At 38.1% G+C, this 24,272-nt stretch overlaps 2 protein-coding genes across 5 annotated transcripts in view; both read right to left on the bottom strand.

Annotated features, from left to right (window-relative positions):
* Positions 1–3,272: 3,272 nt before the first annotated feature.
* Positions 3,273–15,093, bottom strand: FXN (frataxin). 2 transcript variants are annotated; one of them, XM_054002864.1, is made up of 5 exons: positions 14,968–15,093; positions 13,463–13,545; positions 12,037–12,157; positions 8,542–8,639; positions 3,273–5,827 (listed from the first exon to the last, which is right to left on the bottom strand). In XM_054002864.1, the coding sequence occupies exons 1-5, from the start codon at positions 15,091–15,093 to the stop codon at positions 5,674–5,676; spliced, it is 582 nt and encodes a 193-aa protein (XP_053858839.1). In that variant the 3' UTR covers positions 3,273–5,673. The 2 variants fall into 2 exon arrangements, with proteins under 2 accessions (XP_053858839.1, XP_053858840.1); XM_054002865.1 differs by lacking the exon at positions 14,968–15,093 and adding an exon at positions 14,201–14,306.
* Positions 15,094–18,728: 3,635 nt separating this feature from the next.
* Positions 18,729–24,272, bottom strand: part of PIP5K1B (phosphatidylinositol-4-phosphate 5-kinase type 1 beta) — a 99,802-nt gene continuing 94,258 nt past the window's right edge. For all 3 annotated transcript variants that reach the window (XM_054002862.1, XM_054002861.1, XM_054002863.1), the window contains exon 17: positions 18,729–19,467. In XM_054002862.1, coding sequence (XP_053858837.1) covers positions 19,465–19,467 — 3 coding nt within the window. In that variant the 3' untranslated portion in view covers positions 18,729–19,464. The remainder of the gene's footprint in view (positions 19,468–24,272) is intronic.

The raw sequence follows: 24,272 nt of genomic DNA, 5'->3' as shown, positions 1-24,272 counted from the left end.
GCCGGGCCCAGGCAGCAGAGCGGACCTACGGGCGGGCACGGCGGAGCCCTGTCGTCGCTGGCAGGGTGCACCGTCACCCAGCCCAGCGCTTGGGTGTGTTTTCCGTTTACATCAGTGTGTTGTTTGGAACTTGGGATCATTGCCCATCTGAACCTCTCTAACGGGAAGACCTCTAAGAAAGCCTTTAACACCACAGCACAGTGTTCCACGTACGCGTCTCAATCTGCTTCTCCCTACCCTTTACCACAGAATAGCTGCAGCCACTTTATTGACAGCTCGGGAGAGCTCTGTTCACATCATCACTCTCAGCTGAAATACACAGGATTAGCAGAAGGCAGAGTAGCTCAATTTCCAGGCCAGAACACCCCTCATCACTCTGCAAGTTCCACAATACTGTTCCTGAAACTGTAACATACCATGAGAGAAATACACTCCAGGCTGGCATTCCACAGGTATCAGCTTTCAGCATCACTGCTGTCCTGCAGCTGAGATGAGAAAGGCAAGGCCAAACAGTCCTAGCAGGATTCTTTGGAGTCGTATTTCTTTTGCATTGTAAAGCACTAAATGTCACGAGGAATTCCTTATCTGCTGTCTTATCTGGTGGACAGTTGCAAGCCCTTGCAAGCCCCTATAAAATTAAACAGCGCACTCCCACCCGTAACAGGCCTGCAGAAGAAACTCGACTTAAAGTTTTATGGTTTGTTGCTATTTGCAGGTGAGAAATATAGTGGATTCCCACTGCATTTCTAATTCAGATAAATTTCTTCCTCAATAGGTACAGTTCATGTACTGTATCTCATACAGAAAGTAAGATAAGGAAGGCAAACAGTATTTTTCATGAAGGGACTGGACTTTGTAAGGGGGCCCTGAAAGAACCTATTTTATTAGAGCAAATATGAAACTGCATTCAGATACTGTGTGGAAAGGCCTGCTTCTAGCTATTGTTAATAATTAACATGCATGTCCATACATTAGCCTTCAAGTACCTATTTCAGTCTAAAAGCCCCAACAGCAAAAATCAGAGGGGAAAAAAAATAAGACTAATTCAGGGCTAATTTATAAACTTGGTGTTTTCAGTCACCTACAGACTAATTCTATGATCAGCAGGTACAAGAAATGGATATTTAGTTTTACTTCCATGTATGTGTCAGATTACTTGGTTTACACTGTGGTAGGTGTCTTTTTTCTTAATTAATGTATTAAAACTTCATCTGTTAGTTCTCCTAATCTTTTGTAACAGTGGCCTTAGGATGTTTGGTTAATGCTCCTAAAATGCTGTTAAGAGGAGTAAGATTATGGACACATTAAATATAAAACTAATTTCTTTTAGTACAACAGTAGAGAATATTGATGGCTAGCAGAAGAGCCTACATTCGGAAAGTAACAATGCTTGCAAAATTATTCATTGTGTTACTGACCACTTTGCTGAATTGATTTAAAAATTGTTTGTGTTGTGGTAATTATGCAAACTGGAGAGGGCAGCAATATTATATGCCTTACTTTAAACATCTATTGTTTTCTTATCTAAACTTGTCTGTCTTTCCTCAACCTGAATTCCAGAAAAAAAGTTTGTAGTTAGGAACTGTTTAGAATACTTTAATTGTTCATGGCTCTGTTTATCCTATCCCCAGCAAAGCAATCTCCACTGGTCACCTCCCTCAGTAAAAGGCATGAATACTGTCTTTGTTCTACAACTGCCAGCAGTACAATTTACATAAAAGACAATTTGGGAGAGAGATGGATGTAACTCCACACTTTTTCTTATCTTTATACAGGAATTAAAAAAAAATCTCAATAGCAAAATGGACTGGAACATGTTTGATTGGTTACAATTAGAAACAGTGGTGTAGAATAAATTTAAAACACCATTCCCTAAAGGGCCACATGAGACAGTTTGCCCCACATCTCTCCTTGCCCTGCCAACATCAGCTGTTGGGCAAAGCTAATTTCTTCCTGATAAACTTTGCTTCTGCCCCTCCCATGCTTCCTTTACTATTTTGAATGTTCTTCCAGGTTTTCTGGCAAGCCTCTGCTTTCCTTCCCAGGACTTCCACATATTACAGAGCTGGTTAGTACAATCGCGGAGTTCAACCACTAATCAGAAGCTAAAAATAATCAAACACAAACCTTCCTGTAAACCCCCTTTCTTTTATTCTAGTACCTCCACTTCAGGACAGGCCTTTATCCCATTTATTGAAGTGGCCAAAAGACACTGGGAATTTTAAGGAAATAAGATGTAGTGATTTTATCACATGGAACAATCCTGCAAAGAAGAGGTAATGTTTTCTTACGAATTACCCACAAGTGGAAATGAAAACGAACAAACACCAGACAAGAATTTAAGTCAGATTAGCAGTTGGCAAAAATTCTGGTATGCCTAAAAAAAGCTCAACACACCCTAGTTTATGTGCTAAGTTTGGGCAGCCAGTAAAGCTACAAAATGGCAACTCATCTGCTGCGGTGTCTTCCTTGACGATTACTTGGCATCAGCCCAGCTTGCCTAGACACAGTGAGCAGCAAGGGCCACCTTCCCGTTCCCTGAGGGGTTAGGATGGCAGCTTTGGGCCCAGCCCGCGGCCATAGGCAAGGCTTGAGTGGCGATAACAAAAGAGAGAGTCGACTTCTGTAGGGGTCACAATCCAGATTTATTAGGGGACTCCGAGAAGCCTCCTGATCCAGGCACGAACAGCCTACAGAAGCCCCGAACTATGTCGTGCAACAGTTTTTAACTGGGGGTATCAACAAGGGTCTTTCTGTGGACCAATGGGGTGACAGAGGGGAGTGGGGATCAGGAAAATGGGCAGGAATGGGCACCAGTAGGGAAATTGGTAGGAGGGGACCCCCGGTATCTGACCTATCACTCGACGCCCCCAACGGAACTTTCTACAAGTAAGGGAAGGGCTGCAGAGTGACAGACAGAACCCGGGGTGGGGTTAAGGGAATGACTCAGCAGGTTTTAGGGACGAGGGGTGGAGAAAGGAAGGGATTGACACTGGGATGGGAGGAGGCAAGGGAGGGCAGGACCACTTAAGTAGGGGTACAGGATTATACCATTCCACAGAACAGAACAGTCTGAACAACACAACACTCATCCTTCCAAAATATTCTGCATGTTCTCCTTCACCAACAATGGAGCAACTGCATTGTGGGAAAAAGTAATGCCCATAACACAGTGTTTTTTATTAATACTGTCTGTGCATAGTCTATATTTAATGACTGTCTTTCAGCTATTTCTTTTAGGAGAGGTGAAGCAAGAAACTATTGATATGATGTCAGGTGGAGAACTATACAACAATCTTTTTATTCCCTAAGTTACAGAAGTAAAAAACAGTACAGAAGTGTTACTTGTCTTGGGGCAATAAGCAGTCTGACATTAGGATCATTTTGGTGCCTCCATTGTACAAGTGTGATGGCTCATGGGAATCCTTGCCCCCTACTTACAATTTGATGCAAGTATTAAAGCAAAACATGAGTCATGTCCTATGATTCATTTTGTACATTGAGATAAAACTCATTCTAACTTGCTGACGCTATTTATCTTCAGCTAAGATTAAATCCATTTGTTACTCAGATATCGAAACCCAGGAAATTGTTTGCATAAATAGCAGTAGCATTACAGATGAAGGGCAAGGCACGTAAACTGTGAAAGCTGAACTGCTCTTACAAAATTCACGTCAACTGGCCACACTTGGACAGAATCTTTCCAGTATGCGTTTTTAAGAAACAGAAAGAATTCAAAAGTATGCACATATCTGTGGCCTTCACCCTTATCATCAAACCTTCAAATCACACCTTTACATAATGAATTAAGAATTTCACATGCAATTTTATTTTGGTATAAACATTTCTACCAGACGTAAGGGAATGGAAAATGAACTTCCAAATATGAATCAGATGCATGTTAGTGGTCAAATTGCATGCAAATACTTAAGAAAATAATTTTTGGAAAAGTCAATTGGAAAAAATAATTACACGTGGTCAGGCAAAGTAATAAAGAGGTATCCTCGATCCAATTATCAAGTCATTAACTTCTACACAAACTTGTTTAAATTACTACCTGAAATTGTAGGAGATTGATCTAAATATTATACAAGTAACTACATAAAAATACGTATTTCCACATGCTATAAATTATTTTCAGTGTTCCAAATTCAGAACAGCAAAAACATATTCTATTCTTACCTCCCTGTGCTTTTTTGAAAAAACATGTTTTACTCTTATATTCATGAGGTCTGGGAGTCATCATTGTATTTACCTCATCCAGTAGAGCTGAAATGTACATTGATTGTAAAACATGCACACAGCATGAACAATTAACCAAGAGCTACTTCCACTGAAATGTTTCTGTTTAGTAGTAAGAAATAGCAGGTAACAATGCTTATACTCTAAATGCAAATACTGGGCAAGAACACTTTACAGTTAACTGTTTTTCAGTGACAAAATCAATCCTTACCTGTCAAGCTAGCTAGAGAATAATGCCAAACTAACCACAGCATCAGAGAAACCAAAAAGAAAAATATTGTGCACTGAACATCTTTTCAGACAATCTGCAAGAGTATGGTATCATTTTTCCCTCATGCATTAGTCAACAATTTGGTCCTTCCATTCTATAGGCAGTTAAAAGCTGCAAGTTGTAATATTACAACAGTGCAACTGCTCAAGTATTGCAGTTCATTATTTCTTTTAAATGTTTTTGTTGTAAGATCTGGAGTATATAGTTTACTTCCTTCACATATTTAATAGCCTACTGAAGACAGCTTCATCAGCCTAAGAACAATATTTGATTCTAAGAAATTTCTCCATCAGCATGGTACCAGGGGGAGACTTGCTGTATCATGGTGATAAGAAGATAACCTAAAACCACTGAAGAAATGCAGTAGAATAAAATTAGTGCAAATTTTAATGAACTTAATTTTGCTAAGCTCAAAAAAAAAAAAAGTATTTTTACTCTTTGAGGAACAAAAGGGTAGAGAAAGAGAAATGCACGGTAAAAGAATTACATGTTTGCAGAGATATTGCTGTACAGCCTAAACTTCACAAACTAGCTTTTCTAGTTCCATATCATGCTCAGAGCCACAAAAATGTCTAAATAATTTAAAGTTTAGCTCAAAAAAAAAAAAAAAACCTGAGGTGAAACACACTATAATTTAGAATCTGGAGAATAGCAAGTTCTGCAACACTAAGGAAAAAAGCTGTCATTACACACACTATGACATGTTAAATATGACTATGATGTATTACAATAGTCACAAATTTTGATGCAATACATTCACAGTACCACAATTTATGTCAATGTAACTCGCAGGCATTTCTTGTTTTGGATGAATGTTTCACCAAGAAAAGTTCAGCTTTTGTGTGCTGGTCAGAAATCACCTGGTGGTCAGTCCTTACATGCAAACAAGTCTATAGAAACTAAAAATTCATTACTTCTGCAGGAAGAAAGGAAGACATGAAGTGACAGGATGGGTGACCTCAACCATGTGTACTGCACAGATTCAAACAGCACACAGAAATCCAAAGACTGAGCACTAGAGAAAAAAAATATTATTTTAATTTTTGTTGCACAATATACTGATGCCAAGAAAAACAACAGAATTAAGCTCAGGTACTTCAGCCTAAGAAAGAGCTTGGCTTGAGGTTAAAGTCTTTAAACTTCCATGAGGCAGAATACAATCAAGTATCTTCTTTCCCAGAATATATTAAGCAGGACAAATCCAATTTAGTTTTTAAAGCTGTTGAAAACTCTTTTGATAGCAGTTCATGAAGAGATACTTTGTCATGAGAATACACCCAATTCCGTCCAGTCCAGTCATAGCGTTTGGGCCCACTAGAAAAAAAGCACAACAGAACATTACACGCTGTGCAAGTACACATTATTTCAGGAGACCTGCTGAAAGCCTGCATGCATAATGTATGCCACAGAGTGCTCAAGAAAAGGAACAGACAGCACGGGGAACGGCTGGTGGGCAGTCTGAGGAAGTGGAGCAGAAAAGGCCTGATATGTCAGGAAGTACTGAGCCATCAAAAAGATATATCTGAAAGGTGACAAGATACATCAGTCACCCCTAGGGGAGACAAGCACTTTCCCTTCCTGCTTTTGGCACTGATTTCCCCACAATTCCTTCCTTTATCCCAGTCTTCCCTCAGAGATATAATTTTCTTGCACACAAATATCACAACAGGTATTTGTATAATGCTGAATTAATGCCATTGATTAGTTCTTGCAAATATTTTAAGCACAGCAAAGCACAAATAATTTCATTTTAGATGCAACCAAATCATTTAGCCCCTGAAAGCAAATATATTGGCATGTGGGAGATTTATAACCAAAATGCTATTTTCCTCTGAGCTATTATATTGTAACTGGTTTGGTTCTTCCAGGCCTACATTAAGTATCAAGAAAGAAACCTGAACACATGGGTTCTACTCCAGACCTTGCTATCCACCCAGTTTTCCACATGTCAAGTGGGAGAATGACTGAAAGGTACTCACTGCTGTTAACATTAGATAAGCAAAGAAAACAGAAAGGAATGAAATTATCATCTGGGATAAATGGAAAAACCCTTGATTTTGTAGGACATATACCTTGGAATTCAGGCAACATGCAAAGTCTGCTAGAAAACAGACTATCCTGTACATACAAAAGAACAATCTGCAGGTTCTCTCTCTACAAGCATAAGCAATGATCTGAACCTTAACGAGCCTGAGTTAGTCACAATAGTCAAATGAAGAACTTTCCAACCACTGCTCAATGTATGAGCAGTTACAAAGGTGAGCACAAATCCAAATCACTTTCACTGAAATCTCACTATCTGTATCAGAAGTAGTAACTGTTTGAATCAGGGTTATGTGTGCCAGTTATTTTACTAAGTATTTCTCACTTCACCTCTGCAGCACAAGCTTATGTTTATACTCTCCTGCACCTAGAGAATGATGGAATGGGATCCTGTCATTCATGAAAATCAGGTTAAGACAGACCATTTAATCAATGACAAAGAAATAAGTATATTATCTGAACTGGTTTTAGATGTTATGCAGTAAATATCAGTGATAAGGTTAGCATATGAAACACCTTCATAGTTCTATGAATCGCCAAAAGACTGTACAAATATGACTTTCAAATTAACGTTTAAGCAAAGATCTGGTGAATTCTATAAAATGCCTACCAAGTTAATTATAGATTAAATGTATTTCTCATGGAAAGTCTGCATATATGTTTCAACCATAAGCGAAAAGAATTAAAATATCACATTAAGGTATTGCTAATATTCTGTAAGGTTGAAAAGTCTTTTCAGTCAGGAGCTACATTCAATTACTGCAATCACACTGCTGGCAGGTTGCCCACATCCCCTCATGCCCCTTTTTTGTAACTGTCAACTAAGTAAAGTTTTCACTCAGGTGTAAAGATACTCAATAGCAAACAGATGGCCAAAAAAAATTCCAAGAAAAATGTCTCACAGATTTGTCTCCCCTGGGATGTAAGACTAAAGGTCAACATTTACATTAAAATGTTCCAAAACATTCAATGCAAGCAATTACTGGCAGCAACATTTAATTCTTTCACTTCCCAGCCTATTGCAGTTAAGAAGATGACAGTTTAGATCATACAGTATTTGCTGGAGTTGTCTTTCAGAAGTTAGGAAATAAGTGAACACATAGCATCATGTTCCAGCAAATACCACTGTTTATCTAATACCAGTTAAGGGAGTATAAAAAGGAAAAATTTAACTTTTTTCCTCAAACTCCATATTCTGGAGCACATATGTCTTAGCTCACCTGGAGCTAAATAGACAGGAATCATCTGAATTTTGTTTTTTATAAAGAGATGAAGCCCGTCAATGACACAAAAATTTTATAAGCTGGTTCCTTCACTACTAACACTTAGCAGCTCCCTGGGTTCTTTTCCAGGGATAGTGGCAAAGAATACAGATTTTGAGGGGAGATAGCTACAGCATTTTCCCACTTATCTGGCTGCCCTCTTTGCTGAAACCAACCAGAAAATGTGGAAAGGATCAAAACACCTCATTAGAAAAGGCAGAGGAAGCAGCTAGCTAAGGCTCTTGTGAAGTGTAGAGGCTTGACAAAAACAACCAGTGTGGGCATACATAAACATATAAAGCAGGAAATCCTACAAGCTTAAAAGGGAAGGAGCCACCCTGTTTAAAACACAAAGAGAGGTTTAGATGATGACATCATCATCGCTCTTTTCCCAACAGAAGCTTTGTTTGTTTTTTTTAAATCATTGCAGGTTATATTTCCTATGAGTAAGCTATATTCCTGTAGGCAGTGGTTTTGGGCTGAAACAATATATGAAATTCTTTGTTACACATTTCCTGTATTAATTTAGGTATGCCAGTAATACTGCAGTGTGCCCCGAAACTGTATACCAAACTATTAGTGAACATTTAGATTATATCACGTTTTGAGAATATGCAGAGTAGAAGGGTTACTTATGAAAAGGATGTTACATGATCGTGCCATGCTATAAATAAGAGGAAGAACTTTTCCACCCAGTCTGCAGATATTACGTAACTAACTTACCTAGTGGGTGAGGACAGCCAAATCTGCCGGTTTGGTGTTTGCTTATTGATTACGTATGTTCCCATGTCTCCACCCAATTTAACTGTTAGTACTCCACTCTTAAAAGACAAAAAAAAAGTGAGAAATAAAAAAATTGTATCCTGTTACTTTGACAACAATTACTTCATATGCAGTGGCAGAAACTTACATATCTGTATCAGATTCTCAACCATCTCCCAAACAATAATAGCTAAGGAGAATGATCATTACACCTAGCATATCTTTGAGTCTGATCTAGACTTTAAACCTTCCGGTCAGAGTTTGATTTTAGTGTGTTTGTAGTTACTACTTAAATAATACTCTTGAGCTTGGAGCTGGCATCCTGAAAGGACCAGACCATTGCAATTCATATTGCAATGATTAAAACATCATCCAATAACATTTTGTATATTAATGAACAGTGCAGAACTGGTGTGGTTCAAACTCAAGAAGCTTTATGTGTCATTGCCAGACCTCTGAGCCATGCAATTTTACCTTACTTTCTTCAGTAATAGCAACAGTTTAACAGGGAACAAACACATTTTTTTCTTGATAATTCTGATTCATACCTGAAAAAATGTTCCAGTTCTAAATCCCATTATTCTGGTTTTCCATGAGTCTGGTTTTGCTTTGGTTATGTCACTTTTAGACCATTATCCTGGTGAACATTTATTTTCTCTTTCTTGCTCACATTTCTTACTGACAACATGATTCATGTTTCTTGTAACTGACAAAAATATTTTCTGTTCTGACTTAAAGAGTGAAAAAACAACAATATTGGGACTGGAGTTGATCTAAAGGTAATCTGAATGATACTAATTAAAAAGGGAAGTATTTCTACAGAATGCAATGTGATGATTCAGATAATTTATTTAGTTCACAGTATCTCAAATACTTCAAGCCCTACAGCACAACAAAGCTTCTTCAAGGGTATCATATTTTTCATGCTTTAGTCAGAAGATACTACTAGAGCTACTTATCATTGCCTGGGCTATTAGCTATGTATAAACACTCATTATGGGGAAAAATACTTTCAGGTATGAGCATCTACTGCCTGCCAACATACTCTGTAGCACAAGCAGCAACTCAAAGCTTCCTTCCCCTCTGAAGTAACTCGGTAGGAGAAGATATCTCAAGTATCACAAGGCATAAAACAATATTCTCAGGATCTTATTTTTTACCTTAGTTTCCATGCCGTTTCTGTGCTTAAGGCATTTATATCTGTGATCAAAAGAATAAAAATAAAAGGGTCTTCTGGTTAAAAGTCCTATCAGGTTTGTCCTGCCAGTTATTTCTATTGGACATTAGTACAATGCACAGAAGGGCAAGAACAAGCTACTTCTCTGGTTGTCAGAATTTCAACTTTTTCATATCTCATGGTCTTAGAATTGTAGAGATGTAGCAGAATAAGAACGGGATGGAAGATTAGGCCAGCATAATGATATACAGGTTCTGTATATAGCATTCTTCTATGTTGTTTGTAATGTCATACTAAGTATTCAGCATGATGTTATGCTACATGTTTCTACAGACATACTATAAGTAAATAGGTTTTCAAAGAGTTAACATAAAAAATTATAAAAAACATTAAAAAAGTATATTAAAAAATTATACTATTATTTATACCATGTGTCAGCTGTTAGAAAGTACTGTTGATCTATCCTTGCAAAGTAAATAGAGGTTAACCTCTACTGCTGTATTGAAAACACTTTCTCATACATTTTACAGTACTTCTAAAATACTAGAAAATATTACTTGAATTTTTTAAAGAATTTAAATTGCAAGATACTTTTACCATATTTTAAGAAATACTTCTGTATATGTTTTGTACTACTGGATGAATGTTTGCTACTTCCTGGTAACAAAAATATTCTTCTAAAGAGATTTTTTTGTTCCTGAACACAAAGATATAAATTGCTCAAAGCAATCACATTTACAACAGGCACAGCAGTCCTTTATCACATTCGCCACCTTGTGGTTTCCTGCAGCACTGACCCTGTTTGTTTAGAATTAAAACTTGGGCTATTTAACTTTCTGCTTTCAACAGAAATGACAGCATATTATTATTTGTCATCATCCTGTCTATATAGTAAAGGACCACTGGTAAAAATTAAGATGTAAAAATATTACCTCTTGAGCTTCACAAGTCAATGTCAACTGTAATCCACCATACAGCAGATGGAGAAAAAAATTATGACATGACTTATCAGCTTAACATAATGAAGTGTTTAGGAATACTAGAAAGGTAAATTTCAATCATTGTTTATTTTTGTCCTAGATAGTTACATCAGGTTAATAGGTGCTGATATCCTAAAACATACTGAAGAGTAATGTTTAAACAATGCTTTTTACTAGAAAAGAAATTAGCTGTAACATTATCTATATACTTAATTAAAGCAACAAGTAGTATTTGCTAAACAGAAAGCTACTGGAAATATGTTATTTTATATCCTAGCTATCAAAAATACAGAATGAAAATTATGATGACAAAGCTATACATCAGGAAGTCTAAAAACTACAGACGTTTGTTTTGGTTTTGTATATTGCACAGTAAAACCCAAATCATCCGATTCAATATTCTGGAGCACAAAACCTTAACTGACAGTGCCAGTAGAAAGCAATCTTGTTGTGCTAAGACATGAAGAGGGAGCAATAGTTATGTGACCTCAAAAAACTGCAGTATTGAAAAACCTGTGTAGCAGATGGTAGTGTAGGGAGAAACAGCACTCTTCTCCAAGTCATGTTGAAGGCTGTAACACATAGATCACTTCAGGAACTGAATTTATATGAAAACTAATAAATTCCCTATACAAATAACACAGACATTTTTGTTCTGAGTCAGTCACTCCTGTATTTGAGTAACTGACTACTGAAGGCTCCAGCCATACAATATCTCCTGTGACAGTAGCCTCCTCCAAATGTACACTCTGGTCTCACTTCTGCAACAACCTATCCAAACACTGCACCCTCCTGTTGCTTCTCTCCACCACATGTTGTCATCATTAAAACCAGGACAAAAATACACTACCTGGTCAAGACAAATGCCACTTGTCTGTATTCAGAGCAACCAAAGAAACTGCTGTTACATGTGATGTACTATGCCATGTAGGCCGACTGTTTTTGTATTCACCAGGAGTGAACTGATTGCTACGCCAGATATCTGTGCCTGTTTAAGAAAATGTATAGACCAATGTGAAATTAGAAAACAGTTTCCATCTCCTCTTGTGCTCATTTACTAATCTATATTATGTCCTTCTCTAAACATTTTGAATCCCTAAATCACACAACGGTATGTGTTACTTTTCACCAGAATTGCTGCCCCAGTCAGTATACAATATAGTACACAATAGAGGTGTAAAAATTCATTGTATTTTCAGTGTCAGCACTAAGGTGACTAATTTTAAATTCTCCTTCAAATAATAGGAAAAAAAAAAACCCTACAATAATTACAGTGGTAATAGAATGTTTAAAACATACCCCTAGAGAGACATCATAATCTTCTGGGGTAAAAGGTTTATCTGTCAGGTCCTCAAAGAAATCTGCTAAGGAGTCCAGTGTTTCTTCAGCCAGTTTCTCATAGGTTGTCTCATCTAAAGAGCTACAAATGACATAGAAGTCCTTAATTAGGAGGAAAAGCATGGAAGACAGCATTTTCCCTATAATAAAAACATACCAAGACCACAACTTTGGATGAAACTGTAACCATGGAACGATCTTATAAAACAAGTAGTCATTTTTCTTAAGGTGATGTAACTGACAATCCAGTTATAAATGGAGGTGAAATTTTGAAATTAATTGATATTAGAGATCTCTTAACTGAGGAAAAGGTACTTACTCCCTTAGATATACTAACCCCGTTTAGCAAACAGCATCACATTTCAAAGTAAGGCATTTTCATAATAGGACTTTGTGTAAGTTTTGCTTAGTTTTGAATTCCACAAATAGAGACAAAAGAACCTACCATTTAGAAATATACATAATTTGACTCTACAAAACTTGCTGTAACTACACACAGTTTAGAAATGTCAGTATCACATGTCATGTTTATGCATAGTATTTGCCTCCTCAACTGGAATTACCCACGCAAACTGGTAATTAGATGTTATTTAAACTGTGCTCATGAACTAACACTTATAAATTAGAGACTACTCCAGAGTGTCTCAAAGCACCCTTGTGGCCATTACGTAAGGCTTAAAGCACCTGTGGGACCAATTCTCTTTTCTTCTTTAGTAGAACCAAGTGTAGAACAGTTTAATTAACCAAATGTAATTAAATCACGTAAGCTGTTCCATCTCTATCAGTGTCAGCTTTCAACTGAGTGTACAAAGGGGTCTCCCTACCAACAAACACTTCAGGAAAATAATCTCAATTTTTGCTAGTGGTTATAGCAATGAAACAGTTACTATGGGCCGAATATATAATATAAATCAGTAGGCAATAGAAGCTTTTTCAGAAGTTTCTTATCCAGTTACTGAAATATGCTCTATGTCACTTATGAGAGAGAAACCACAAAATGCCTTGGGGCACGGAGAACAGAAAGCCTTTGGATCGGGCAGGATTCATATACAGGTTCAAAGTCCACTTTAGGCACTTAAAGGCAAGAGCCGTTTCAGACATCTGCACAATCCCTTCCTGTGTCTCCAACTGCTGCATCAGAAGGGGAGAAGTCTCCAACAGATGCTGTGTCACGTTCTCTCAGAATAGCAGAAATTTCACATCCTCTGGCACACATGAAATGGTGCATTTACTTCGCAAATACATGCAAAATGCTTTTAGCTGAAACTGTAGTTGTCCTTTACATCACATCAACATTACATTAGTTTGGTAGTATTAGTATGTATATAAGTTATACTAAAATACCTAACCAATGTTTTCATATTAATACTTCAAAATGTATTTTTACCTTGTGTCACTCAGAGTTCCTGAATTTCTCAAATTCATGAACCAAGCAGTCCTGCTCTTCACATCTGAAGAATATTGTAATTGCTATTTAAAGTAAACAGAAACAAAGTGGAATTAAAGTTAAAATGTAATGAATTACAAACTCTGTATTTATCATAGAAATTAAACAGCTCCTTTAAGTCCTTTCCATCCTCAAGTAAAATGTTCATATTCTATATCGCAGGGCTAATATGGAAAGAATTATGCAGCTTTAGTCTTTGGGTAATTGAAGCAATCTAGAATTATCCTTGTCTTCATTATGCAAGCTAATGGGATAAAGCCCCACACCCTCTCATTCAAAGAAGAATGAACTAGGAAAAGAGAACTATTCTAACTTTTCTATTGCTCTACCACAGAATTACTCTGGAGCAACTCCAGACTATTAAATGGCTTAGGCTCAGATTTTCCTAAGTATCCACTACTCAAATGCTGCACTACCAACAACATGTGTCCCTCTGCTGGAAGTCAGGAACGTATTAAGCTGAAATAAACACAAACCCTGAATCCTCCTTATGTACAAAGAGCCAAAACCACTTCAGATTCTAGATTTCTGAATTATGAAAAAGCTGTATTCCCAGGCCAGACACAGCAGCAGAAGTACTTATGCTATCCAGCAGGAAAGGAAGATGCCATAATTTCCATTTTCTTCCTAACTGGTGCTGACCATTCGGTTTAATGGTAGAACAGCATCCGTGATTACCTTGTGTGTACTCGTGCAAAGTTCTGAAAACTTCAGATGGAGTTGAAAAGCAAGTGACATTTGCAAAGGAGCTATGTCAGCCTCTCTTCAAGCATGGAAGAGCATAACACAGGCCAGTCTCTTTCCATGCGGTGTACCACCTATCCGCAGGTATTATCAATGAGCTGCCTGTTAGTACAAAACCACGACACAGGCAGAAAGGACAGAAGGGCGACACAACGGAACAGGCTACAAAATACACCACGGCGCCTGTAAGTTTTACTGCACCCCTTACCCTACAGCATTTTATACACGCTTAGAATCAAAAGGTACAAGACCACGAGCACGTTCAGGCTCTGTCCAGGCTGAGAGGCTCTAATTCCATCAGTGTGTACCTATACTCGGTTTGTGACAGCACGCAGCCGGCAACTGCCCCCGCGTACCACCACACCCGGCTGAGGGCGGCCAGCACCGCCTTCCGCGCCCGGACAGGGGCAGCAGTCGAGTGCACCAGTTCCGCTGTGCGGCAGCTCCCGAGGCGGGAGCGAGGAGGGAACGAGAAAGTAGAAGGCAGGCGGGAGAGAGGGAAGGAGGGAGGACGAGCCTCACTGCTGGCCGGCCTACGAGCAGGCCCGGCGGCGGCGCTGGCTGCCCTAGACCTGCTCAGAGCCGGCAGCCGTCTCGGAAATCCCCGCCTGTCGCCCTTCCCTCTTTGCCCGCCCGCCCGCCCCAGCCGGCCTCCGCGCAGGCCGCGCCTGGCCCCCGCCGTCCGCCCGCCCCTCGCTCACCGTGCGGCTGCTGCCAGCGGCGGCTGTGCCCGCCCTCGGGACGCCCCCGGTGCCGGCGCGCCGCCGCGCCCCCGCCGCCGCCCGCTCCGCGGCGCGCACGGCGCCCGCCGCCCCCGCCCGCCACATAGCGCCCGGGCCGCTGCGGAAGCGGCGGGGCGGGGCCGGGCCGGCGCGCGCCACCGCCCCCCCCCGCCCCCCGCGCGGCGGCGCGAGGAGAGCGCCGGGGCCGCGTGGGGCCGGGAGCTGAGCGCTCCTTCGGGCGCGCTGCAGAGCCGAGCGGAGACGGAACGTGCGGGTTTTCTCTTCCTCCCAGCCACTGCTGGCTCCAGTCTCAGCAGCGCCAGGATAAATCAAACCCAAGTGCTTTGCTACAGCACAGGTGTATCGGAGCCGAGCACGGTCTGTCCGCCCGGCGAGGCTTTCGAGGCGGCGGCGATTTCCCCGCCAACCTTATCCCGATGTCCTTCCCCCTCTCTAGCACGGCCCGGCAGGGCTGTCCCTAGGAAACGGGTGCTGGGCCCGGTGTGCTGCTCAGGCTCCCCTCGGGGAGATTTCGACCCCGACGTGTCCCAGGGACAAGGAGCTGCGGCGGCCATTTAACGCGGCTGCCGCCGCTGAGCGCCTTCAGCTCGCCGCTGTTGTCGGAGCAGGCAGTGATCGCTCTGGGCCAATCTCCGCAGGCCTCTGCTCAGGCAGAGCGGTCTCGCAGAGGAGATTTACAGGGAGCTGCAGCCCGGGAAAAATAGCGATTAGAAGCCACACTACGCACCAAGCATTCACTCAGGGACCCGTTCGAGGACTATTTTCTGTGACAGGAAGTATTCTAGTCTACGTCCTGCAGGTAAAATGTTTCCCTGAGCCAGTAAAGGGAAAATAAAGCTCATAATTTATCACACCTGGCATTTTCCACTAAGTTACATAAATGCTGGTGGTGCCGTACTGTCAGCAGTATGTGAAGATGTAGAGTCTCAGCCAGACGTGTTGTATTGTTACTTTAACTGAAAGAAACTAGATTTGCCAAGTAGATGAGAGGTAAGAAATAATTCCTATAAAAAGGTTTCTTAAAAAACCCACACAGTTTCTGTGGGAATACAGACAACTTTCACTTCAGAGCCTTCCACAGGACAGGACGAAAGGCTTCAGAAGCTTACCACTGGTTACTGTGTGATGGATTTTTATATTTCAAAAACTCTTAATTAAAGTAAGCAGCTGGTTGCTCTGAGCCACCTGATCTAGCTGAAGATGTCCCTGCTCTTGGTGGAGGGGTTAGACTAGGTGACCTTGAAAGGTCCCTTCCAGTCCAAACTGTTCTATTGATTCTCTGATTTTTCTTCCACAGCATTATGGAATAAGTTCTCAAGTTTCTCACCTAGGTCTGTAATTTTATAATATTTTTCTGGAAGCCAAAATTATTTTACTTTACACAAGAGGAAAAAGCTTAAACAAGCCACTTGCACAAATTTCAACTGGAATTATGAAGTCTGTTTTACCTAAAAGCTATCAAACTTTTATCTAAGTCAGCCAGCTTCTTGTCTGTTTTCAACAGACTCCAGTGTGTTTCTTTGTTATCAGTGTCTTCTCAGTTTGTGTTCTTGTTGTATTTTGTGGGGGAGGTTTTAATACATCAAGCAGATTAAAGATACTCTTTAGTTTCTTGACGAGCAACCCATTCTTAGCCCTGCTGGGAGAAGCTACTTATGTTTCTACAGGAATAATGTTTTACAGACTGAGAGAAGGCTTGTAGGATAACTTGTATCAGACCACAGAAATCATTGGTAAAGCAAACGACTGATTTTTCATTCCTTGGTAGGAAAGGGGGGAAAGAGCTCGAAGAAAGGAAGAATACCTGTTCTTTTATGTGGTATTTAATCTAGTTAAAGACGGTGCTTATTTATATAGCTTGCCTCTCCTATAAAAAGAACCTCAGTTACTACCCAGCTAGTTACACAGTGATTTTTCTCTAGTCATCCAAGTCATACACAAATCTCAATAGGAAATGTTTATCTTGTTTCTTAGTTAATGACAAATCAATGAATTTGTGTGGATTAAATATTTTCTCTAGTACTAACAATTTTACATAGCAAATCTTTTATAAATTTAACAACAGTTAATTCAAATGTAAAGTTCAAGTTAGTGAATTTTACAAGGATCAGTCACACAACTTCTAAAGGGCTCAAATTAGGGATTAGCAATTTTAACAATGGTTTCTTAATGTTTTTCACCTTGATTCCTGTCCCTTAGGAACAACAGGAACAACAATAAATGTTGTTCATATCACAATACTGGTATCAGTACCTTTTTATGCTGGTGTAAAATACCTGCGAAGGAGTTCCAGATGTAGCAGTGCAGGGTCATGCCCCACACATTCAGTCTGGAAAGAGCTGATAGATTTTTACTTTAAGCAAATGTTATATGCTTCAGCAAATGGCTTCTATGAAGAATAGGGGGAGTGTGCTACTGATTGCTCTTGTATCACTGTCTAGTGGAAGGGTTTTGGAAAATACTATTGAGTTATATGAAATTAAATTACCCATGACAGAGGGATTATACACAAAAGATGTCTCAGTCTCTGAATCACTTGGTGTAGACATTCTGGTTTTTGACAGAATTGTTGCAATCAAGTTGTGAATCCTTGGGTTCTTCCTAAGAACAAATGATTCAGATACTATAGTTACTAGATAATCTGGGAAAAATTGTCATGTGTGTTCCTTATGAAGGTTAATTGGGTGCTTAAATGTTTTTCCCCAAATGAGACTAATGACAAGTATCTGCTTTGCACAGAGACACATTCTAAATATTCTGTACACTGTGCATAAAGGAGCAGACACTTGACAGAGATGTACTAAATGTTTTACTCATAGGACATGCAGATTGGTTTTGCTTTTCTCAGAGGAATTCTGCAGAATAATTATCTTGCTGAGATTAAGCAATCTGATTTTAAAGCCTAGAAAAGTGATAATCACGAGATAAAGGCTCCAAGCAAAGGAAGCCTTAGACTCTCTATACTTAGAAAGCAAAAAACCCCAAACCTCTTTAAATTTCTCTACACTGTGCATAATTAAGGAATTATTCTTCTTACTCATCAGGATTATAGGATTACATCAAAGTAAAAAAAAAAAAAAAAAAGAAAAAAAAAAACAACAAACAAAAAAAACCCAAAAAACACCACCATCCCCCACCAAGCCAAAACAAAAAATTCACCACACCAAATCCTTACAAGAAAAATTCTATACAGGTACAAAGAATAATTCTAGGACTTTCAATGCCAAGTTCAGGTTTTGTCAATTTAGCAGGTTTACTACGCTTACTCCTAGAAGACACGTTATTACCAATAACTTACAATTGTTGTATAAAATATATGTATACAACATAAGTAGCTTTCTAAGTGACATCTGTGCAAATTTTTAAATTCACCACTGCATTGAAGTATGAAATCTTGGACTGATGATCACTGGCATTTGGGATTATCTCCCTGTTACTTGGGAAATTAGGGAAGCAAGCCAGTTTCTGTAGTTACCCTAAAATGATCGCCCATACTGAAAAACCTGAAATGGCTTTATAAAGCAGTGCCTATTGAGTATGTTCCTTTGGCTTTCCTTCTCTAATTTCAAGATTTCCCTTTTCATTATAGAGCTGGTAAAGGCAGATGCCATGTTTGTCATATCTCAAGAGGCCTCTTACGACTGTCCCACGAAGACTGAGAAATGCAAGAACCATTAAGTCCAGTATAGATCAATAGCAGGATGACAGCAGAGATAGTCTTCAGAATAAAATCTTTTATTAATCAAGAAAACTATAGTTTACAGTAGTATTTTCTAAATAAATTATAGAATTTCTCTTTTACAAGAAATAAAGTAAAATCAAAAATATTTCAAGGACAATATATGTACACAACATAAGGCCTTGTTATAAATAACATTTTAATCTCCTTTTTATCAACAGTGAAAGTATCTTTAGAGGCTCATTTTCATATGCTATGTGCAAAGATTTGCCCTAACCTCATACAACATCAGTTCCAGTTTCTATTGATGTGGGCCTAAGTGATTAGAATGGAGGGAGTCAGAAAAACGAAATTTATTTTACTCACCACTGTCTTTATTTTTAAATAGGTAAAGTAGGTAATGTATTTTGCTTGTGCATAGTTGCAGAATGCATGCAAATGAAACCACTAGAGAGCTGATAAGAAAATATCACTTCAGAGTCCAAAAAAGGTGATTGGCAATATTGAAAAGAAAGCAGCCTGAATACACAGTTCTTCACAGTTGAGCAAGCAACGGCAGATGACAGCAGAGTGTGGAATGTTTCATGTCATTTTTGTCAAGTTCATCAATCCTTTCTATGGTTCAAAGATCCCGGCACTTCTTAGAATTAGTTCCGTTGATTATTACTCTTTGTCTATTAGGCTCAGCAAATCCTCCTGCTTAAACAAGGAGTGCAGAAGGTGCTCTTCATTAACCATGGTCACTTCTCTTAGCTTTACTCTTCATGTATTCTTTGTTACTGGAAATACAGAAATGACAAGTTAAGAGTTGTGTTTACTTGTTTTATTACAGAATTATACACAGGTAACATCTTTCTTCCCTTAAACATACTGCAGTTCAATTTGGCAGTGATTCTCTTATGACCTTGAGCACTGACCAAAAGCACTAGGTCTCTTCTCTTGTACAACAGCTAACCCCTACTGGTTTTGCAGGTGTTGCAGTACACTTGTATTATGTGAACTAGAACTACTTGCTGCTGCAAAATGCTGAACACTCTGGATATCAGAGAAGATAGAGCAATTTGAGACCACTCAGCAATTCACAATGGTTTATTTTTATCTTGCAGAACTGTGGTATTTATTACTTAAAAGTGGCAGTCTTCATATGTCATGAATATCAGTGCTCTCAGCTTCCTCATTATGATCTTTTCCCAGATGAAAAATCATACCTATAAAAAAAACTTTTTATAGGCACAATTAATGTTCAGTCAATGTAGCAATCATTTAAATAAAAAAAAAAAGAAAAAAAGTTTATAATCTTAATGGATTACAGTTTTCTAAACTACCCTCATGTCATAGAAATAGTTGATCACATCTTGGCATCCCTGTGGAGTTATAGACGAAAAGAAACTCTTCATTACTGAACATTATTATGACAACTCAAACTAAGGATAAAGTGACAGCTGAAGAATATATTTCAGTAAACTGAATGCATCTCAGCTGATATATCCAAAATGAAGCAAGACACAAAATCAAAACAAAGGGATCTGTAATGGTCTTACTCTAAAACCTCAATAAAAAAACATTACAAAAGTGTAAGGTCCCATTTATTAAACAGATTTTTAAGGTCACCTTTACATTATGCTTTTTGATACAAGCATTTAACTAACCTTTAAATAGTTTGACAACAGTCTAATCTTGATTATGAACAAAAAATCTCTGAAGGCATTTCTTAAGCTTATCTCGGAGAAAGGTAACCAGTAGATTTAAATCAATATATTTGTTATGACTTCTAGCACTAGCCCTTGAACCTTGAGGAACGATATTTCAATATTGTTCTATGAAAACTTTGAACTTCCTACTGTATTTTGCACCAGTGTTAGGGTGTTCATAATCACTGATGCCATTGAGCACAGTGCCAGTTTCTCAGGTGCTCTTTGCTCGCTCTCTCAGGAACTATGGTCTGGCAAGTAGAGTTGTCTGCTATATTAGCACCTGAATGTGCTAAGGCAGTAAAGTACTTAGAAAGTGCAGAACAATTTCATAAATGAAGTGAAATTGTTGGACAAGTGAGTAAAATTAAAGAAAGTGGTATTCTAAAATCAATGTAATGTAAAACTTAACTTTTTTTTTTTTTTTTTTTTTTTTTAATCAGTTTGGGGGAAAAGATGAAAAAATGCTAGTACCAATAAAGAAAATCATGTTATATGAAGCAAGACAAATTAATCAAATTTTCATTAGCATCATCTTGTTTCTGTCTGAAAGCTCAGATATGAATGACTGCAGATCCATTTCTGACAAATACAGTGATCACTCAGCACAGCTTCCAACCCTCTGGACTTATTACTCCTTTTCACTAAGGTTGCTATTGGTATTGCTGATGCTAGTTTTATTAGTAATTAGTTCCACTAATTACGCAATGGAATCATGACTAACTTGTTCCTGTCCCCTTTCCTCTGACCCTTCCAAAGCATTTCAGTGAAAAATTCCAATAAAAGTTGCATAACAGAGTTAGAGAAGAGACACCTGAAATAACTTGTAGCAACTGCCAACTGTATGAGTCAATCACAGAAATACTGTTGATGGTACTAATGGCCTTTTAAGAAGATGGGATTTTCAGATGTTCATATTTATGTCAGATACAGTCCAGTACTGTATTATTTTGGAAAGAAATACATCTATTTCAAGGCTCAGGATCCTCTAGGCAACATTGTATCCACTACACAACTTTTGGGGTTTCATTGATTACAGATAAAGGAAACTTTTTTAAAATAAAAACTGACTTTGGCTGTAGCAATGTGGTCCAAAATGATACATAATGCACAAATGACATTATGGGAATCATTCCTATAATCGCTGCCTGAGATGTCTCACACTGTGTATATAATGGATTTACAATGTTTGAACCTACTTGAGGCTTTTTGTCTTGGAGCATTTTTGTGCTCCAGTACTCTTTCCATGGATATGTTTTTGAGCTGATTGATTTCCTCTTATGGTGTTTCAAAAGCCCCAGGCATGAAAATATGTAGTTCCGGGATAATATGTGCTGGTATTTTAGCACTTGGCTTCCTCAGGCAACATATTGCTTGTGATCTGAATTGGTACCTTTTTAATCTAATCAAGCACCTAATTCCTATGTCTGATTTTCATGCAAGGGTGACTAAAATGTTCCTTCTTACATAATGTTTCTTCTGCAAGAACACCTCTGCCAAACTACATTCGACTGCTCATTTGTTTTTCACCTCCAACCAGGTTTCAGTTTTATGGGACACATAGGCCTCGTTTTTTCCTCTCCTTTTTGGGATGATGCATGGATGGATACAGGGAAAACATAGATAACAACATAGGAAAGGAGCAGTTAACTGTGCTGCATAAAACAAGTTGGTTTGCCCCTTTCAGTCTTAAACAAGTTCTATTTTAAGGAGAGTGCTTGTTTGGCTCTACCATGTGCACTTAACATTTTAAGGATTATTATGCTCTCAGGGTAAATAATGAATGCCTGTAAGTGAGGAGGTCTTAATTCCTTTCTCATACTCCCAGTATTCAGGTTCAGTCTACTGAGGTTTTCCACCAGTATCTTCAGAGGAAATGGTGAGGCAGAGAAACTGAAGCTTCCATAAAAAGAACAACATATCAAAATTTGAGGTATGCTGTGCAGTGTGACTGCACAACTTCTAGCTTGTTTTTACATGTATTCTGCCTGGGAATTGCTTTAATTTCAGCTGCACTTTTTTATTATTCCACAACACTACCCTGAAGATAACTACACCATGATTAAAATTTAATTGAAATTATTGGAGAGAGTGCAGAAGAAAAGGAGTACTGAAGACTAAGAAGAGTTAGAAAGTTTTGATAGCTTCTAAACAAGCATTTTATAGACCAATGATTGTTAATCTGCTTACCTATGCATCTACAGCAGCTTTGAAATACATAATTAATCTTCAATATTATTTTAAGACTTCAAAATCCTATAATAAAATTGGCATTTGGAAATAAACCACACCATAAGTAATTTTAAATGTAATAGTATAATCTATGCAATTCTTCTGACACAAATCATAGCTACACTAACCAGGCTCTAAATACATTGGGCTTGCTCATCACTACAGTTATTCCATTATTTTATTTTACTGAAGCACTTATCAATCCATATCTTCAATAGCAGTGATGTTTAAATATAAATTTTATGAGCCTTTCCTTTAACAACAAGAGGCAATGCTGTATTTCCATGTGAAAACTTCTGTACTACCCAAGAATTTTGCATTGTAGTTAAATATGCAGAAGTATTTTGTACGCAAAAAAAAAAATTCATTAATGAAATCCTATGGGGAGGACATAAGATCCTATAGACTGGACACATATTTATTTATTAAAATCCTATATTTACCACCAGATGATTTAACATATACAACATCACAATGGAACAAATGTAAAAGTTTTTCACTGCTATTTACATGCATGTCCTTCTTCTGTTGGAAGTATAAGGGAAATCAAGCCTACTTGAAGTAAATAAATTAATACCTAAGCCTTTCTTCTTACTTACTATTACCTAAGCCTTACTACTTACTTACTGATTTTACTGGTATTGTAATACAGTATATCAGCTATCTTTATAAATAATTTCATGGGAAGGCAAACACAGCAGGATAGTTTATAATAGCATATGTTGCTTTTTTAGCTAGAGAAAATAAAAAATTTGATACTTCACTGCAAAATAGAAGAAGTAAGGTAACTTTTATTCCTTACTGTTTAGGTGGAATTTACACTTTTAAGGCACTCTATAGTGATGCTGGACTAAGGTCTTCAGGATTGGTTGCATTTGTTAAGGAACTAAGGCAAGATTGGACTTCTTTTTCTAATCAAATTCCATAGAACACTGAGACAGTGACAACAGCATTTGCTGACAATGCCTGAACTGAAACCAATATATAGGGCTTCAAGGGAATTTTAAAACGAGATCAAATGTATTTACAGAGAAAGAAAGAAACCCTGTTTAGTGTATTTCTACATCAAAGTGCTAAATTGAAGTATGTTACCTTCTCTGTTTCTGGCTTATATAAAAGAAACCTGTTTATCTCAGACAGAATCATTTGTTTCCAACTGTCTGATCTATCATTGTATTACATATTCATAAAAGCAAGAAGCCTTTAATGTTTGAAGTTATGCAGAGAAACATTTCAAATTTAGAAGTTTTTTCTATATCTCCTATCTTCTATTTATTATTATTAATTTTATTTATTATTTATTCCTTCTATTTAATTGATAATTAAAATTATTCATATGAATTAATCAGTATCATAACTATGTTACTAGAATAATTGGAAATAATTTAGATTGTCTTATACCTACTGCTCATTGCAGATGATGCTTAGTCATATTCTAGTCATAAAAGCTACATTTATTAAGCTATTATCTGGGTTAAAAGGTTTATGAGAAAATAAACCAATGTAACTTAAACTTGATTTGAGAATGTACCTAACCGTGCTTCTTAGAGTAGCAGATGAACATAATGCTAGTTTGAACTTAAGTATTTTTTCAGAATTAAGGAATTATGGGCCTAGACTAGCATTCAGTTGTGAACCCAAGATGTCTCTCTGCTTGTGTC

The sequence above is a fragment of the Vidua macroura genome, chromosome Z, assembly GCF_024509145.1.
Source record: "Vidua macroura isolate BioBank_ID:100142 chromosome Z, ASM2450914v1, whole genome shotgun sequence".
In the NCBI taxonomy this organism is placed as follows: domain Eukaryota; kingdom Metazoa; phylum Chordata; class Aves; order Passeriformes; family Viduidae; genus Vidua; species Vidua macroura.
Note: the sequence above shows the minus strand (reverse complement) of the source record. Positions and strands in the feature narration are given on the sequence as shown.

Bases quoted from the DNA above. Each gene is read 5' to 3' on its own strand.
- FXN (XM_054002864.1), bottom strand. From the start codon at position 15,093: ATGTGGCGGGCGGGGGCGGCGGGCGCCGTGCGCGCCGCGGAGCGGGCG. The intron at 13,546-14,967 runs GTGAGCGAGGGG...TACTTTAAATAG, and splicing joins CCGCTGGCAGCAGCCGCACG to CAATTACAATATTCTTCAGA. The intron at 12,158-13,462 runs GTAAAAATACAT...TGTCATTTGTAG, and splicing joins GGAACTCTGAGTGACACAAG to CTCTTTAGATGAGACAACCT.